This window comes from Lonchura striata, chromosome 3 (genome assembly GCF_046129695.1).
Source record: "Lonchura striata isolate bLonStr1 chromosome 3, bLonStr1.mat, whole genome shotgun sequence".
Lineage (NCBI taxonomy): Eukaryota > Metazoa > Chordata > Aves > Passeriformes > Estrildidae > Lonchura > Lonchura striata.
The window spans coordinates 71,175,981-71,195,424 of NC_134605.1; the positions used below are offsets into that span (position 1 = coordinate 71,175,981).

At 37.0% G+C, this 19,444-nt stretch overlaps 1 protein-coding gene across 1 annotated transcript in view; it reads left to right on the plus strand.

The window, feature by feature from the left end:
* The window catches only part of PREP (prolyl endopeptidase), an 83,300-nt gene that overhangs the window by 6,844 nt on the left and 57,012 nt on the right, over nucleotides 1–19,444 (plus strand). Inside the window, exons 5-7 of the mRNA XM_021553809.3 lie at nucleotides 1,959–2,168; nucleotides 3,405–3,526; nucleotides 12,004–12,109. Of these exons, the coding sequence (XP_021409484.2) occupies nucleotides 1,959–2,168; nucleotides 3,405–3,526; nucleotides 12,004–12,109 (438 nt within the window). The remainder of the gene's footprint in view (nucleotides 1–1,958; nucleotides 2,169–3,404; nucleotides 3,527–12,003; nucleotides 12,110–19,444) is intronic.

A 19,444-nucleotide genomic window follows, 5' to 3' on the forward strand; every position in this document is an offset into this window, starting at 1 on the left:
GTCTGCAGAACCATTTGTGGCATGCAATAGGATGGAGAGAAGAAATAAGAATTTATTTTTTTATTACAAGAATGAGGGAATATCAAATGAAAGCAGTGGGAGTCCGGTCCCAAGCAAACAGAAGAAGGTGATGGTTCATGCTGCAAGAAGCAGATCTGTAGAACCCCTTATCAGTGGATGTTGGTGGTGGAAAAAGGCAAGCTGCACATAATCAAGGGGAAGGGAAGTATTCAGGAGTATTATCCAACTACTGATTGGAAACAATTCTGCTAAACTGAAAATGGTTGGAGATTATAAGAATATTTGAGGGAAATATTACTTGTGCTTGCATTGTTCTTGCATTTATTCCTGCATATTGTTCTTGTGCTTGCATTGCACAGTATCAGCACAGGCTGTTCGGGAATAAAGAGATTGAGAGTATCCTTGCTAACAAGGACTTGGGAGTCCTGGTGGATGAGAGGCTGGACATGAGCCAGCAATGAGCTTGTAGCCCAGAAAGCTGATTTAATCCTGGGCTGTGTCCAAAGCAGCATGGCCAGCAGGGCGAGGGACGGGATTCTGCTTCTCCACTGGGCTCCTGTGAGACTGCCTGGAGTACTACATCCAAATCTGGGCCCCCATTCTAGGAAAGACATGGACCTGTTGGAGGGAGTCCAGAGGAGTCTGTGAAAAGATTAGAGGGCTGAAGCACCCCATCTATAACAAAGTCCTGAAAGAGTTGAGATTGTTCAGCTTGGAAAAGAGAAAGATATGGGATGACCCTATAGTAACTTCCCTGTACTTAAAGGGAGCCTACAAGAAAGCTGGAGAGGGACTTTTTACAAGGGTATATAGTGATAGGACAAGGGAGAATGGTTTTAAATTGAAAGACAATAGGTTTAGATTAGATATTACAAAAAAAATCTTTACTGTGAAGGTGGTGAGGCACTGGAACAGGTTGCTCAGAGAAGTTGTGGATGTCCAATCCCTGAAAGTGTTTCAAGGCCAGGTTAGGCAGAGCTTTGAGAAACCTTTATCTAGTGGAAGGTGTCCCTGTCTACAACAGGAGGGTAAGAAATAGGTGATTTTTAAGATTCCTTCCAACCAAACCATTCCATGATTATGTGGTTGTTCCTACTTGTGTAGGTATCACATTGTGGTTACTCCTGAGGACAACTAGGTGGAATTTTGTTCTGAACCAGAATTGCCACTCTTACATTCTTATGAGAGAGAATATATTGATGTGGCACAGTGGCGCCTCTCAAAACTATCATGATTATGAAATTAAACTTTTTCCTAGATAATTTTTTGGTAGCTACTTTCAGGTCTGTACAGGCCTATGATAATTCAGTCTCTTCGCTTGACTTGATTTGCAAGCATGAATTTGATCTTCATCAACTATGATGGAAGCTTTTTATTCATCACTTTTTGGATAAAGTGAAATACATAGCACAGGTTTTAGCTGAGAATACTGGTAATTAACCATTTGCAAGCTAATGTGGTAAAGTTTCCCAGTTACTTCAGTTTTCAGGGTTTTAAAGGGTCTAGTTTTCAGTGACTCAATTTTTTAAGTGGTATTTAACTATTTCAGGATACTTTCAGATAGCTTGCATCTTTTTTAGCTTCTTTGGTACCGTTTCTCTCTTAAACTTTCACTCAAGTTCTCTACCTGTGTTCATTTTCATTTTCTAGCTCTTCCTGCCAAGCTCAGGGCAGTAGAAGAAATATAATTCAAACCGTAATTGTTTGGGCATAAGTTGTGTTACTGAACATGGATATACTTACTGTGCTTAAACTTGGATCTGTGAATTTAGAAGTCCACAGAGAGTGGAAAAGTGGTGTGAATCTCAAGTGATAACAGATGTAGTGTCTTGCACTGTTTTTAGAAAATAAACCTTCTCTTAGTGTTTGGTGAACAGTTGCTTTAACTAGCATCCCAATTTAATCTCTCTTCATTTCGTTTGTTTCCGTTTTCCTAGGTTATGCATTCAGTGAAGATGGTGAATACTTTGCATATGGCCTGAGTTCTAGTGGCTCTGATTGGATTACTATTAAGTTTATGAAAGTAGAAGGTCCTGAGGATCTCCCAGATACACTGGAGAGAGTTAAATTCAGTTGCATGGCATGGACCCATGATGGAAAAGGCATGTTCTATAACTGCTACCCAAAACAAGATGGGAAAAGTGATGGTAGGTATGACTATTCTGATTGCATACTATGTGGAAGCAAAATCACTTTTGCAGTGAATTGGTGCAACAAATAATTAGTTCTACAAATCTGTATTGAGATAAGTGGCTGTATTGGTTGTGCAATTAGAGATGAAATTATGGCTTGTATCGCCAAAGCCTATGTTCAGTTAGTGCGAATCACTTTTTGTCTACCTGCCCCTCTTTTTCTCATGAAAGTTTACTGCTTCCTTTTTCTCTAGGATGATTTACTTAAGTTCCATATTGTTGGTGGTGTTGGCTAGAATTTGATATCTGGTGGAAGCTTACTTAGATCTTTCCCCTTAAGCATTTGTGTGGGCATAGATAAACTGCTTTAGGAGACTTTGATGAGTAGCAATGAGAGGTATAAGGTTTTTTTTATTCAACCAGATTAATTCATGTGTGGTTCACAGCAAAGCAAAACGAAATGTTTATGCTAGCAAAATTCAAAGAGCACTGCACAAAGTGGGATAAATTGTGGAGGAGCCTCATTGGGGAAGGAATTTAGCAGCTTCTGTTATAAGACAGAACTACTGAAAAGTTTCTTCTCGAGATGTGCTCTTCATTAAACAGGAGAGAGCCTGAATTTTGCCTCTGTATTTGCTTTTGAAGCCTGTAATTTTGCCAGACTTGCAAGATAGACATCGACCTTGTTTTGTTGAGGTTTTTTTTTACCTCCCGTTTGTAGTTCAAAAGCTGAAGTGCTGGAAATGTTGCAAGAATGAATTTTTTAAAAAAATTAAATCAAGTGGAGCCTCATACAGTGCTTTAAAAGACATCACTTCTATATTTTCAGCAAATGGAAGTATGACGGTTTCTAGGAATGTTAATTAGCAGTAAATCTCCCCTTAGTTGCTCTGGGTGAAATGGAAATGAAGATGCCATTAGAGGGTGTCAGAGATTCTTGTTTTTCTTAGCTTTGCTTGCTTTTATTTCTAGAAAGCAAAGCTTGAAATGATAAATCTTTAAATTTGAAGAAGGTATTACCAACAGTAAAAGGAAAGGGTTACTTTTATGCAGGTTTCCAGCATGAAGTTTTATCTTTGTTTAGTAGGATGGTATTTGTTTGGAGGGGAATGGTTGTAGCTTGGAACATTCCTAGTTCTCTCTTCTGAATTTCTCTTTTATATACAAAAGGATACACAAGTTTCTAAGGCTTTCATATGGTTGTTACATTTCTTTGACTACTTACTGGTTTAAATATCTGCATTTTACTAGGCACTGAGACCTCCACTAATCTGCATCAAAAGCTGTATTATCACGTATTAGGAACTAACCAGTCAGAAGATATCCTATGTGCTGAATTTCCTGATGAACCAAAATGGATGGGGGGAGCTGAGGTATAGTAACATCCTGCACCTTACCATTATCATATTCTGTTTTTCAGATTCTAACAACTGATAGTGGATATTGATTTGAAAACTTTTTCTTTATTTTGATTTTTTTATTTTTGTTAGTGTTGTAGAGTTGACAATTGAACTAAAAATCATTGATTAAGAATTCCTGAAAATAAGGCTGCCTAATTTGCTTTAAATCAGTCCTCCAGCCTGCAGTGAGACAATCATATACCCTTTTTCTTCACTGAGGTCATTCTGTCTGATACATATTCCAAGACAGAGAAGATGATTTAATGGACAATGTGTCACTGTTCTTGTTTCTTCTTGGTCAGTGTTTAGCCCCAGCTTCTACTTCCTGCACAAAAAGCTTATTCTAATAGCCAGCGTGTCTGGATATTCCCTGCTGTATATTTATTTGATTATATTTAATTTTGCAGTGTCTTCCCTGAAAAAGAAATATATCTATTCTACATAATTGAAGAATGGAGATATACAGGTCAAAATCTGTTAATACTCAGTGTATAATTGGAGAACTCTAAATTTTCCTATAAGTTTTATCAACACACATATGGTACAGACTGTGTTATTTGAAATTGAATTGATTTCCTAAGCTTACTTTGTGGAACTACTACTATATAGTGCAAAATCCCAGTAAACCTTTTGTAATTAATGTGTTTTATTCCCCATGTTAGATTTAGCAATGTGCAGTTGAGTGCACTTATTTGAAGTGCTGCTGGAATGTAGTGATGGTCTTTCTATTTATCAGGGAACTGATGTTTCCCCTGTGAATGAATACTTGTAATACTCTGTACTCTCCTGCCTACTACATTTGATCAGTACATTTTGTTTCTATATTGGTCTCTTTTTTTATCTGACACTTTTGATGAATATGAAGTGGTTTTAGCCTGGTTTGGTGTCCGCAGTTCCTGCAGGTACTCTCATCAAAAATGTGATCATCAGTTTGTGTCAGTTTTCAACACATTAACCTATGAAAATGATAGGGGTGTCTTTAGGTTGCCAGAAAAGAAAGGTTCTTTTAATGGTCAGGAGAAAAATATTGTGCAATTAAAAAAACCCAACAAAACCCAAACCAAAACAGTGCAATTGCAAAATGTGGGTTCATCCTTGTACAATGTGTCACAAATCTTGTTTTCAGGCCGTTCAACAAATTTTATGGTCAGTTTTTCTAAGTGTTTAAGAGAGTGGAAGACCACAAAGTAGTGGGGGAAAAGTTAAAATATCATGCTGTTTGGTGCTGTCCTGAATATACTTCCTTGGTGCTAAGATGCTGCTGTAGATCTTAAAATACAACTTTGCAGAGCTCAACATGTTATAAAATGCATGCTTTCATGTGTTTCTGTCAAATAAATAAAAAAATGTTTGTATTTTACCAGCTTTGCTAGTCCTGCTAACTAGAGACATTATGTTTTACATAAACTTCAGTGAAAACAGTTGAATTGTGGTGTGTGTGTTCTAGTTTTAAGTACCAAACGTTTCTCTATGGTAGGGGGAGTGTTAAACTTTCGTACATAGGTTTGAACAGAATTTGCAGGTCTTGCAACTACATTCAAGGAAGAGAAATACTTGCACCTGACAAGGAGATCCTTCAGAGACTGCAAAATTAATAATGTTGCCATGATACTTCAGAAAAAATAATATCAGGTGTGCTGTAGGGAGTTGGAGTAGTGTGTATTCTCAATGGAGATAGGAAACTAGGTCATTGATAAGGACAAGAGAGGGTTGTATAAAATTTTGTCAGCTTAATATATTTACAAGGCAATATGCAAGCAAATAGCTTCAGGGTTCTTTTCCTTATTACACATTCAACACCACCCCCAAGTATGCTGTGATTTAAACAAAATCTGTGGTGCTGAAAATGATGTTGGCAGAGAAATACAGATGCGTTTCCAGCTCTTCAGTTAAATGGGTTGTTTCTGAGGAAAAAATCTGTTTTTTCTTAGTCAGATATGTCAGCTTTGAAAAAGAGGCTATCAAATCTTTTCATTTATGCCTTAGAAAACGCATAAACATTTCTGGTACAGATTCTAGAATGGTGGGAGAGTTGTGAAGAGCAGGGATAGCATTTAATTGCATTACAGCCCAGCAGAGGGCAGTCTGGTATGAAGATTTTTAAAACCTTGGCAATGTCATAGGTACTCTGGGAAAACAGGAGCTTCCCATGCTTCTGTGTTTAAGTGGCATTTTCTTGCTTCTTCTCCAGACTGACTGAACATACCTCTCTTTCACAGACAGACTGTTATTCTCAAAGTTAAACAATAAGTTATATAACAGTCTTTCACAGTTGGTAGTGTGAGAACTCCCTGTGGTACCAGCAGGAAAGTAAACAGAGCAGAAAGGAGTGGGTGAGAGGAACCCTCCTATCCCAATTCTGCCAGCAGTAAAATAACTACACTTTTTCATGTTTTCTAACAAACACTGTGCACTGTCTCTGAATTGACAATTTTTTTAAAATTCTTGATTTTATATTTAGAGCTGTCAGTTAACATCAGTGGTTATAAAGCAGGGAGGTGATCTTATACATGAAATTCTGAGCACAGAGGAGTAGGCTGTGCCAGATGTGTTCTGGCTATAGTGGTTTCACTACAGCAACGTAGAAGCATCCACAGGGGAAAAATGAGCAGCATGGAGGGCTGAAAACATTGCCAATTCAGTCAAGTGAGACACACTGCTGGGTAAAACAGGGCTTTGGGAATTTTTATGAAGTCTCAGACTGTCTTAGTCAAGGCTGAATCTTGAATAGAAGACTAGTATGAATATCTTCCTACAGCCCTGGCAGTAGGCCCAGAGAATTTTACTCATAAGAAAGAGGCAGGTAATCATGGCTGCACATGGTTCTATGGGAGCTGATAATCTCCTTACATAGCCAGGTTCCAGGTGCTTCAGTGCTTTCATTGTTCAAAAGCAAGCTGAAAGCCACAGTAAAAATTGTGTGTGATGTTTGTCATCCCAAAGGGCTACTGATTTTGTTTTGTGCTAGACTTAGGAAAGAGAATGCTTGTAAATATGTGTGTATATATTGCTGTGATGATCTGGATTCAAAATCCCCGTTCTCTGACTTTGGTATGGCTCCTTCAACTCCAAGGTTAGCAGAGGCTCAAAAGGATATAGTCAGAATAGAAGTACTCTATATACCAGTACATTCTATCTAAAATCCAAGAATAAAAACCCACCTGGAATAAGAGATTTGAATTAATGCCTAGAGCAAGTTTCCTAACCTGGGGAGTGGGTGGATAGAACACATCAGAATGTTGTTCGCATATAACCATGTCCACATCCTGCATAAAGTATGTCAGGCCTGTGCCTCAGAATGTAGGAAGGGGATTCTATTGGACCTCATCCTGAAATGTTGCGTTCCCATCATCACCCATCATTAGGGCTTCTGAAATCTGGTTGATTCTGAAACCAGTACTCTGCAAACAGAAAACAAAACAGTGCCTTTACAGCCTTGAGAGTAGCAGCTTCAGGTGGCTTGGATTGTTCAGACAGTCCCAAGAGGTTCCTTTGTAAGAGGGAGTTCATGTCCCAGTCCTCAACATCTTAAAAGACTGCAGGAACATAAAATGTGATAGGAGCTATTTGCAAGCTTCAATGACTTTCTGGCACCACAGCAAAAATAATATCAAACATAGCTGTATGTTCTCTTCATTAAGAAAACAATAAACCAATACCACACCCCACAATCCCCACAAAAACCTACAACCCTTTACAAAAGAGTTTCCTATTCTAGGAAAGAAAATAGCTTTGATTTTTCTAATAAATGTGAGAGAATAAAAGTGGAATTTGAAAGGCTGGGAGACTACTGTGGGGGTTCTTTGTCATCATGCGGGCAGATTTTTGCAGCACAGGCACATATGCACATCTGTGATGGTAGAACACTTGAGGTTATTCAGACAGTGTAATTGCTCTCTACTTGCCAAATGTTTCAGCAAATTTTACACTATTTTTTTTTATCTCTGTAGAACCAATGTGCTTTATGGATTTTTATGCTTAATATTTTCCTTTGTTCATCTGATAAAAAGCTTGAAAATACTCATAAATAACAAAAGAGGTAATTTCTGCAGCAAGTTAAAGGTTTCTTGCATGTAAATTCTTCTTAGTGGAGTCATACAGGTGTTATGCAAAAGTCTTCATGTAGCATATATCTGATGTTAAGGAAGTAACTGCTGTCATTAATCTGTTTTATTTTGGTGACTGGGTACATTCCTAAATAATTTTAATCTATTCAGTCACTCTGGGTGGTTTTAAGCTGTTACATCCATAGCATATAGTGAAAATTGTAGCAGTGTTAAAATCCAGCTTATTGATGCAGTGAGTTTTTAGTTCCATGCATTGCACAGTTGCAGCTTTATTGCTACACATCTTTCTTTTTCTGGATGATCTGATCTTTCATGGCTATTACAGTTAGTAATTTGACCTTTTAGCTCTGTTGGAAAGCGTTGTTTCTGTCTCTGATTTTTTTGAACTTTGCTTTTTTTTTTTTTTTTTTTTTTACGTGATTCATTTGCTGTGCTTCATTGGAAATGCATTAGATAGCCATGACAATTGCTCAGTTTCATATGCAAAGGGCACCAGTGCATGAGGAGTGGTAGTTTGTGAAATAACTGCAGATGCAGATCAGGTTGTACATTACCATAGTGTTAATGCCTGCAGTTAAAAAGAGAGTTTAGCTTTTTCTCAACACAGGCATAGGATCTAATAACTGAATTTTATTTTTTTTATTTTTAGTGCCTTGTTATGCAGAAACAAATTATGCAGTGATTAGGTTTTTTCCACCTTGATAATAAAGGGCAAAAGTAGTAAAACTTTTAATTTATTGTCTATAAAGGAATGATGTGTATAGATAGTTGCCTTAATAGAATATGACATACTCTAAGAGCCCCTATTTGTGAACTGACTATAGAGAATTCTTCCTTATCCTGAATCTGGCAGTGGTGACTGTCCAGGTAGTGTTCACAGAGCTTGCATTAATATTCACTGTTGGTATGCAAATTACTTGAAAGTAGAGCACTCTAATATGTCTCATATTGATATTTTAGTTGAGTGATACATAAAGACAGAAAGTCTAAAAACCCAACAACTTTTTTGTGTTCATTCTTTTTTGTCGTTGTTAGTTCAATTATGTATGAGTTTTTGGTCTGAAATCTGCTGCTGCTGCTAGACAAAATATTTCACTTTGTTTTTGCTGTGGATTCTCATAACTGTTTGCAGTTTCTTATATGGCTTATATAATGAATTAGTTGTATTTTGTAACAAAGATGAGATTTGAGTGGTTAGAAGATTATTTTTACTTTTTAGACTTCAAATATTTTTGTTTTTTGATATATTGAAGTTACAGGTAAACTGATTCTTCTGTTTATATTTGTCGTAGCAGTGGCTACTGTTCATCAAAATAGAGAGAACAGATAACAATGGAATGAAATCACTAGGCAGAAAAAGAATCCAGAGAAAACGCTCCACTATAAACCAGAACTCTACTATAAAGGAGGATTTAAAGGTTTTGATGCTTGAAAGACTAGATTAAATAGTACTTAAGAGTACAGCTGTCTTAGTGATATTGTTATGTATGTTTGTATGGTGTAATGATGGTCACAATAAATTTTTAAGAAATAGTAGATCTAACAAACTCAAAATTGCCAACTGACTGAATGACAGTAGTAGTGAAACTAAAAGCTACATGCCAACATCAGCTCTTTGAAATAATTCTTCCTTTACTGGTGCTGAGTTAGGCATTAGTGCTGTGTTATGACAGTAAAATCATTGTTATGCTGAAGGTTTTCAAAAGCTGCAGTAGAAAGGCTACAAGATTTCTTCTGTCCTGTTTTGACAGATACTAAATGTTAAGAGGTGAAATCACTTTATAGCCTGCTTACCTTTTACCAGTGGGTGTTTGAAATTATAGTAATTTTTTAATGAGAGAAGTGTACACTGACTGGCATTCCAGAGCTCTCTCAGAAATTCTTGAGATATGTTTCCTTTTCATCATAAATGTAGGAAATCAGGTCTGACATTGCAGCTGTCCCCCTTATGCTGAACCATGAATGCATTCTGAGATTTGAGTGAGGTACTAGTATGAAATTTCAGTTCATAAATTTGTGAGCCAAGAGCAGGGATTGTGACTGAGCTCATGAAGATGATGTATCAATGTAAGAATAATTCAAATGATACTTGGTAAATACTATTTCTTTTTGCCATCCTGAAACCCAGACTCTTGTCTGTTTACAGTGTAGGGTCAGTGGCATTTGGGCTGAGATTACACATTCATCAGTGCTGCAATCTGAGCTGCATTAAGCAATCTCTACCCCTGTTATTAATGTTTCCAGCTGTTTGGTGCTGTGTGTTAGCTTGGCCATTTGTGCAACTGAACAGTGAACTGATTGAGATACTAATCTGGCAGAGGGGCTTCTTTTAGTCTTCTTTTTTTTGTTATTGTGGATTGTTTAAGTATTTTTCCTTTTTCTTTCTCCTTCCACTTCTGGATTCTATGTTTTGTTTGTTTGGGTTTTGTTTTTCGGGATTCTTTCTTCTTCTCTGGTTCTTGGAAGTTTAAATTTTTTCGTTGTTGTTGAACATGCCATTTTTTTAGTTGTGTCAGTTCCCTGAACTGGTGCACTTCACAAATGGTGGATGCTTGTACTGTCATGACATGGGGAATGAACTTACATGGACACAAGCAGCTATAGCTGTAGGAAGAGCTAGAGGTGGAGACTGCATAAGCTGGTGTTGCTGCCAAGATTGCTCATTAAACTGTAACTTTGCAATGTAGACGTCTAAATCTGCAGTATAATCCTGAATATTTTAGCATGCTGCAGTCAACCATCTTGTTCTGTTTCTGTCAAAATCCTTAAGGTTGTAGAACTCACTGGTATAAGAATAGCTTTAGTGATAGAGATACACATAATTGATACCCCACCAGCAAGATGTCTTGGGAGTTCTTACTTCAAATTAAACATAAACTGCTATCAACTCTTAACTAGTCCATCCGGGAATATAGAAGGAAAAGTTAGATATATTCAGATTTGCTGTTATCAGAGATTCTGAATTACCCTTGCAACAACATCAAGAATCTGCACATCTCTGTTCTTTCTTGGGTAAAGTTACCAGTCTTCTCTTAACTGTTTTACTCACAGAATCAAATAATAAATTTGAATGTGTTCTGACAGTGACTAAAAGTTTTGTGTGTCATATTCTAGAGTATAACTGAAATCTGTATTTTTATATACAACTTTAAATTATTTGTTATGTTTTTTTAATTGGTGAGGAAATGAAGGGAACTTGTTGCTTTCACAAGTATGGACAAGATGTTTAAGCAGCCTATTGCAATCATTTTCTTAATTAAAATTTACACCTGCAGTTATTGCTTACCTAAAACCACTGAAGATGTATTCTTTCAAGAAAGATCGCCTAATCTTAGTTTCCATTTCTGGATCTATTTGTTTCTAGGTGCAGGGTGCCCTGTTAAAGATGTCTTTGGTATTTCATATAATGGAGTGGTTTCTTGGCTACAGTGGGATTCTTAGGTGTTCTTTTCTATTTGTCTTGTGAGCTTTTGATTGTATGGACTTTTTTTGTGGTATAATTCGATCTTAACAAAATGCCTGTAAAAATACGATGTGTAAACACTCATTTAGGGATTGTTTTTGTTTCAAAGAGTGTTTGGTTGTTGGTGTTTTTTATTAACTTTCATGCACTGAGATTTGTTTCTGTTCTACTATGTCCCTTTCTTGTGTCTTTAAAATTGTGGATCTGTTGGAATTAGAACCTCATTCCTCTGAATTAGGAATTCAGAACCTGTATAATTAGAACCTAATTATTCTGAAATTTATTTTGCACAATTCATTCTACAGACATTTTGCATGACAAATGTCACAAATATAAACTGAAATATATCTAAGAAATAATTACAATATAAGAATTGTTTTGAAGCTGTGTATAGTGCCAAACAGAAAAATTCCAGAACTCAGATTCATATTTTGTGACTGGGGGTTTAAATTTCCATTAGATAAGGTCATATAAGAATGTGGACAGTAAACAACCTTCTCTATGAGCTCTGTTAATAAAACATCAAAATTTGGTAATTTTCAAATATGCTAAAAACGGCTCAGTCAGGAGAGGGAGACTTCTAAGACTTCTTGTTACTTTCTGCCTTTCCTTGTCGGACTTGCACTTTCAAAAGCTTTGTCAAGAAATATAGTGTGTTTGCAAAGCCTGAGTAGCAAGAAGGATTAATGGATGACTTTCTGTAGTAGCAGACACTATTTCAGAATTTCTGTTGTATGGGTACATGCATGTACAAATGCAAACCAAGAAGCTTCATCAGGTAATTTATATTGTGGTTGTAGCTTGTAATGTTCTTTTAACAGCAGCACTAGATTTTTCTGCGTGTGTGAACTCACTTTTCAAGTTGGACTTCTTTTTTCCAAAGGGTGAATTATGTTTAATTTTTCTGTGTCTTCTTACAGGTGTCTGATGATGGTCGGTATGTCTTGCTGTCTATCAGAGAAGGCTGTGATCCAGTGAACAGACTGTGGTACTGTGATCTACAGAAGGAGTCTCAGGGTATATCAGGTATGTGTTGCTTTGTAAGTTTGCTTCCTTCTAAGACAATATGAGATTTGAAATACTTATGTTTGAATGAAAATATTTATATATATTCAAATACATGTATTGTTTAACTACCTTGATGCAGAAATTAGATAACATAAGCTCTGCTAGCATTCCATTTTCTGTTATGTATCAGTAGATGAAAAACTCCATTCTTCCTTCTGTAGTTTGTTTAAAAAGTTACAAGGAAAAGTTGGTATAATATAAGCAGTTGTACCAGTGCATGTTCCATTTCATTCTGCACCACTAATACTTTTCCATATTAAAAGTTCTTTTTGTATTTTAAAAACTTCACATATCTCCCTGCAAGTGCTGACAGCACTTTTTTACTAAAAGTGACTAGCTTATAGATTACACTTTTTTCTATGTATAATACTAGGAAATACTAGGAAGTAAAAATCCTCCAGTGTTATTTGGTAGCACCATTGTTACAGTGGAAGGATCAACTCTTATTTCAAATGCGCTTTCATGAAGTGCTCCTTTCTTGCCTTCTAGTTGGAGTAGCCTTTGGCTTTTGTGTATTAGGCTTTGTAGCCACAATGGTATGAGCTGAAAGCATGGCACTTTACACTGTATGGCTGTTGTTAATTGTTGGCATAGTTGGCTGGTTTACTGATTGGTAGTTTTGTATTTCCAGAGTATTGGATTATTGAAAGGTGTTCCCCAATATGTGTTTTGCATAGAACACAACTTAGCTTTTTTGATTCTTGCATCTTCTCTCTTCAGAAACTTCAGAAACAGAGTAAATACTGCAACAGCTCTTCATTTAATATTGGATCTCAAGAAACTTATTATCTTGTTTATAAACAGAATATTTCAGGCTAAGGAGGGCACACTACTACTGACTTGTCTACAGCACACCCAATTCTTCATTATTTGTACATACCAGGTTAGGCAGGGCACCTTTCTTTCTTTTGCTTCATGATCACCTTGGGAACTTATCATCAAGGCACTGTAGAATTCTACATTGCTTGAGCCCTAGATTAAATTGTCCTTCCACGCAGAACACATCTCAGTAGCTAGAATTTCCAGTGTAAGGAGTATGGCCTGTGAACATGAATCTCATTCCAGTTGTCTGAAGAGGGCATAATCTACTTCTTCCTAACTAGGAAGTCCATAGCATGTACTACATAGAGCAGACTACTACTATGTGCAGTATGTACCACCACTACAGTAAGTACCCATGCTGGTCTGCCCGTTGATCTTAATCTATGAGCTATTTACCATCTCCTGAAAGTTCCCAAGGCAGAACTCCACAATGTCCAGCTGTTCTTTCACATAAAAAACAACTCACCTCCTCATCTTGTCAGCCTGTCCTTACTAAACAGCCTTTGCCTATCCATGGTAGCAAAACATTCCTGTGAGCTATCCTACCATGACTCCATTATCCCGTTGAGGTCATAGTCCAGAAACTGCACACAGACTTCTGACTCCTCCTGTTTGTTCCCATGTTGTGTGCATCAGTGTAGAGACAGTTCAGGCAGGCACCCAAGTGTGCTGATTCCTCAGTACAGTTTTGGAGTTTTGGGAGCTTTCTCCATGAGGCTGTTCTGCAGGCACCTCCTTCTTTAAGTACTTATGCTTGGAGAGACTCCACTTCAGCTCTGTTTCGTGAATTGCTGTGTCTCTTTCATTCTTACCACCCAGGCCCTTGGCTTGCCTACCCCATCCACATCTTCCCTACTTGTTGAGGAGTCATTTTCTCCTGTTTTTTCTGGTTTAAAGCTCTGCTTACTGGGTTGTCTAACCTGCAAGGATCCTTTTGCCTTGCTTAATCCAGTGGACAACAGTGCAGCAATAGTACAGAACAGGGTAACCTAGAATTGCTGCCAAATCATTGATTTTCCTCTTGGATGTGTATGAATGAATGTGTCCTCTTCCTAACTTGCAGCCTGCTTTCTGTGGAAATAAGAGATACTTAATCCCACTTTGCTTTTGGAAGTGTTGGCTCCCAAATGCAATCAGTGGTAGTGGAAAAGCAGGAGTTGCAGTGGTCCAACCCTCACAAGAATGGGTGGAAGGTCAGTTGGCCAGGCAGATGTGAAACCATAAGCTTGTGGCATAAGTTTAATCTTGTTATACCTTCAAGATTCACTCAAATGGATGCCCTGATAGATTTCTGAGATGTGGAGAATGCTTCAGAAGAAATTTTTCTCATCTTAGACTTGAGCCACTTTCAGTCAAAGTTCTCTCCCCTGTGGATTCTCAGAGATATGAAAGTAAATGAAGATTTGCCTTCCAACTTTGATATTCATAGCAGCTGTCTCCTGTATGAATTCTTGGATGACACTCTCTTTATGCTGAATCTTAATATAATTAAGTTAGAATGACAAATTACTTTATACAAACCCATACACCACTAGGTTTCACTGTTTCCAGTGCTCGGAGACTTATGTCTGTCTCTTCATTGCATACAAGACTCTCTCTGTGTGTTGTACTCATATCAGAGGACTTTTAAGATGCACCCTTCCTGTACATCTGTTTATTTAGATCATTATGGTGTTCAGCAGGGCTTTGTCATCACTGGGAGTTTGTGGCGACCTGAGATGAAGTTTCAGAACCTATTCCTGGATTAGAAGGAACAGTTATAAGCATAGCTACATTTCTAGAGAGCTCCTTAAACAACCTGGTTTTTATTCTGATTTTTCTCAGAAGTGCCATCTGTAGGTCATAGATGAATTCATAGTGTCTTAGACAAGTGTGCTCTCAAGAGTTAAAATAAAGTCTAACAGGGAAGACTTAAATAAATGGGGAAATGCATTGTAATATTGTAGGCAAGTAATATTGGCTGATGGGGAGGTGTATGTTTTAAAGGACCCATAGGGTGGACAAGTGGAGTAATTCTGTTTGGTTTTAAATTAGTAAATCCATCTCCTTGAATGGGCTATTGGCTGAGTTGTGTATGTAATAACAAACACAGTATGTTAGTATAAATCATACTAAGTTAGTATAAGGCTAACTTAGTCTAAGCCATGTTCATCCAACAGCTGTTGCATCATTGACTGCTTTGAGATCCAAAGTGGGTGAGGTGATTAATGCATTTTCTTACCTTGTACTGTAATGAAGGACTCTGCTTGCTGTGAAATTCTGTGTTGGAGACAAAGTGAGAATAACCTCCAGACTGCAGGTGTGATAAGATGGTGGACTGAATGTACCGGTTCAGACCATTAGCTGAGGCTCCTGCTCTCCTGTGCTCCCTCAGGATGATTCAACCCATGTGGAATACAAGTATCTCTCTGGACAGATTTGGACCCCTGTGCTGATTGCAAAAAGTGGCTTGTAGCTCACATGCTTCTAAGATTAAAGGGAGAAGAAGAAAAGAGAAATACCTCAAAACTGAAAGCAACTAGAAAAAATTAAAGCTAGAAACCTGAAAAAAAGTACAAATTTGAGGGGAGAGAGAAAATAAACTGATTATGACATACGTTTTTGTGAAGAAGCTGTCAGAAAAAAAGAACGAAACAGGACTATGTGAGTGAGCATTAGTTATTTCAGAAATTGTACTGACTAGCAAAGGGGGAATGAGGGAAACTGAAAAATGAAAGAAAATGGATATTATAGGTAGTCTAGGATCTAGTAGATAACAAATCTGATATAGATTCTGTTTTAAGGACAGAGTGATTTTACAGTGAAGCTTCAATTTAGTAACCATGAAGAAGAAGTGAAATAATAATGGAGAGGCTCTTCTTATTTCAGTCAAAATGCTTTTGCATCCTGGAGATGCTTGTTGAAGACAGGGGTGCAAATAAGTCTGACTTTGCAACTGAAAGCTGAAGATGACCATTGAATTCTTACTTTTTTTTTAACACCTTATGAAGGTGATACTGACTACACAGCTTCCTGGACTCTTGAAATTAATTGACCAAGGAAAACTTCTGCTAAGAGACAGGACTATGGTTTTGTAATGAAGAGGAAAAAAGTAACTGAACTAGTAATCAAGGGAAAGGACCTAATATATGTAATGTACCTCAGAAGTGAAGGAACACAACTGGTATTACAAACAATCTTGTAGCAATTTTGTACTTAGGTTGTTCTGTCCCCCTCTTTTTTTTATCCTTCCTTCTGTAATAGACCTCTTATATCCTTGTTCCTTATATCACTTCCAGTATTTGGACCCGTCCTTGAAAATCCCACAGAGGCTGGTTATAGAAGTGTCCTTTATACTGTTTAATTTCTATGAGATACATCAGAATTTAAGTGCTGTTTTAGCAGCAGGTCAGGATAAAGGCACATGTCTGTATTTATGGACTAAAGCCACACTATGGTCGTAGAAGCTCCTGTGCTCAGTGAATGACTATGTCATTCTGCAGCAGCATCCTGGCTGTATCAGCAAGGATGAATAGGCAGACCTGACTTCCCTTGTCTGGATGGAGCAAAACAAAGGTCAGGACTTCTTCAAATATGAAGGAATCACAATAATAAACTATTCCTGTGTAAGTATTTTATAGGCTAGTTACCTGTTACTAGCTCTTCTTGTACTGGATAGCAGTATTGTGATTTCTAGGTTGTGGCTCTTGGATTCAGTGAAAGCCATTTGTGTTTCTATGAAGTGAATCATAGTTTGGATCCTTTTGATAGTATATTGTACAGCTTATTTAGAAATAGTGATTGTTTTTATAATTTTCTCATTTCACTGAGACTGAAGAAAAATATTTTGAAAAATTCATGCAATCTGGCAATATTGCAGTGGATATATAGAGGGTGGTATGTGGCAAATTTTATATGATCAAATAAAAATTTAAGTTCTCTTTCATGTATAGACTTTACTGATTAGTTTTTAATTATTTTAATTTGTGGAGACTTGTTTGATTTAGCTGAACTAGTCTACTGCACACAGCTGGACATATGAAATTATATACTCATTAAATATTTCAAGTGTGCTGTCAACAAATTTCTCATACTTCTGAATTATTTGTATTGTAAGATCGTAGTTTAGAAAGAGTAAATGCACTGTATTTAAGGGTTGTTAGAATTAAGGTTGGCTAGCTGATTTGTGGGTTTTGTTTCTAACTTACTGTAGGTTAGAAAGGTGGCACAATTTTAAAAAAAATATTTCTACTTATATGTTAGGAGACCTTCTTGCTCAGAATAAAGTTCATTTTGTCTGTCAGAGACAAAAAAAGGCCTTTTCCCTCAAAGAGCACAGTAGCTGGTTGAATTATTTTGCTTAAATTTGCAGGGTGGAGTGGGGAAGCAGAGTGAAAAGGGGGATGGATATCCATCTTGGGAAAAGAAAGAAGAAACAGGAGTGCGAAATTAAACAGTATGTTATATGTGTGGAAATAAAAAATGCTTAATAAATATCTTCCTGGTAGAACTTGGAAGATGGCTGTGAATTCAGGGATGAGTCAGCTACTGTGGGAATCATCAAGCAGCACAATATAGCCATAACAAGCTTACAGGAGCTCAGGTAGTTCTTTCCCCAGTAGGTGAAAGGAACGTGTAATCTTCCGTTTTTACCCTTACGGCATGTTTTTATGGCATACTCTTATGGCCTGTTTTTATAGCAAGAAAATATTTACTTTTTGAATTTCAAATTAAATTTAACAGTTTGTGGCTGCTTTGAAAAGATTAATCCAACCACATAAGCTCATTCAGCCGAAATAACAAAGCTGTAAAACCCTTTTTGCCTTCTTAAATTGTGAACTTCTTCCATATTTATGCTCAGTTATGTACCTGTCCCATTTTTGCTGTCTGCCTAGACAATACAAATAAAAAAGTAAATTTGCACCTTTTCAATCCAAGAAACTGAAAGGGAAGATCCAGATTGTTCCACAAGAATCATCAAGAAGTGGAACAGAATGATTTTGCTAACAATCTAAAGTAAATTGCTTTGAAGAAGAGGAAACCTCTGGTTTAATTTTCTCATAAGTTATCTTTTTATGAAATATGGTTAGTCCAATATTTGCCACTTACTTTTTGCTTTAGTAATCTTGAGTTAATTCATTTCATTACCTTCCTGCACAGCATGAGTTATTGCTTCTTTTTGCATATGCTGGCATTAAATAAGTGAGGTGATAATGATGTCATCAAAGACTTTCTGGAAGAGAGAACATTATATTAGTTCTGTTGTACTGAAGGAAGTTGTGTCCTGTGCATTCACTGATTGTTCATGTATTTCTCAGGCTGTGAGTCAGTGGATGTTAACTTGTCCTGTGTTGAGTGGGAAATCATCTTAGTCTCTGAATGGAGATCACATCTAATAAATGAGAGTAGACTATTTCTAAATGTTCAGGAGACTTAAAAAGATTTAACTTGTATATTTCTGCATCTGAAAATTAAGGTGTGTCAATAGATCTTCCCCCTTTACTATATGTCATGATGTTTTTGTCAACAGCTATAGATTAATCAAATTTGCCGTGCAGTCTCCTGTGACATTCCTTGTCAGATTGTTTTCCTCTGAAGATAATCTACACAGCAATGTTTCTGTTTCTTTCCATGAACAGTACAGGAAGTATCTGAGCATCTTTTCTGCCTCCCAGATTAACGAAAATGTTCTTCATGCTTTCCTATCCCACTTCAGAGGGTTTCTACTGTATAGACTGAGTTACATTCCTCTTCAAGTGGTCAGGTTGTTTGCTAGGTTTTTAAGCAGATCATTGTGAGCTACTTGTGCCAAAAATGCTCCTTTTGAGAATAGAAAATCACTGTGATAAGTAACCTATGACAAATAGCTTCATTTTAATGAGGATTTTAAATTAGTCTGAAAAGATAGAGATTTGGAGAGATATTGTTTCCCTTCCATATTACCATAGACGTTTTGTGACTCCCCTCCGATTAACTGAGTTCACAGCATAGTTTTTGTGACAAAACTCTTTGTGTTACAAATGACCAGGTTTACTAATTGGAATTTTTATGTTTACAACTAACTTAACCAAACACACTTTAAAAAACATTTTTATCTCATATCAGTATTTTACAAATACTCAAGACCTGAGGTCATAATTCATAGTATTGTGGCAAGATAGTGTTGTGAGAAGACCCCCTGGGAGAAGACAGCTGACTGCTCTTTGTCCTTGACTTTAGCTCCTTGTGGGGTGAGATTTAGAAAGATCAGGGACAAAATTATGGGATTCTTGTCCAGATTTGACCACTCTGTCAGCTAACTGATAAGGTTTACTTTTGCCTTATGAATCAGTAGCAGGAGTGCAGTGCCTGTTGGGTCAGGAAGGATGGCACTCTGGGTTAATGACCAGAAGGTTATTCCCTCTTTCCATACTCCAGATTTCCCTACTTACCTTGCTAAGCTGCTCATAGGCTTTTCAACTCTTGGCTCCTGTAACAAGCATCTTAAAGTGA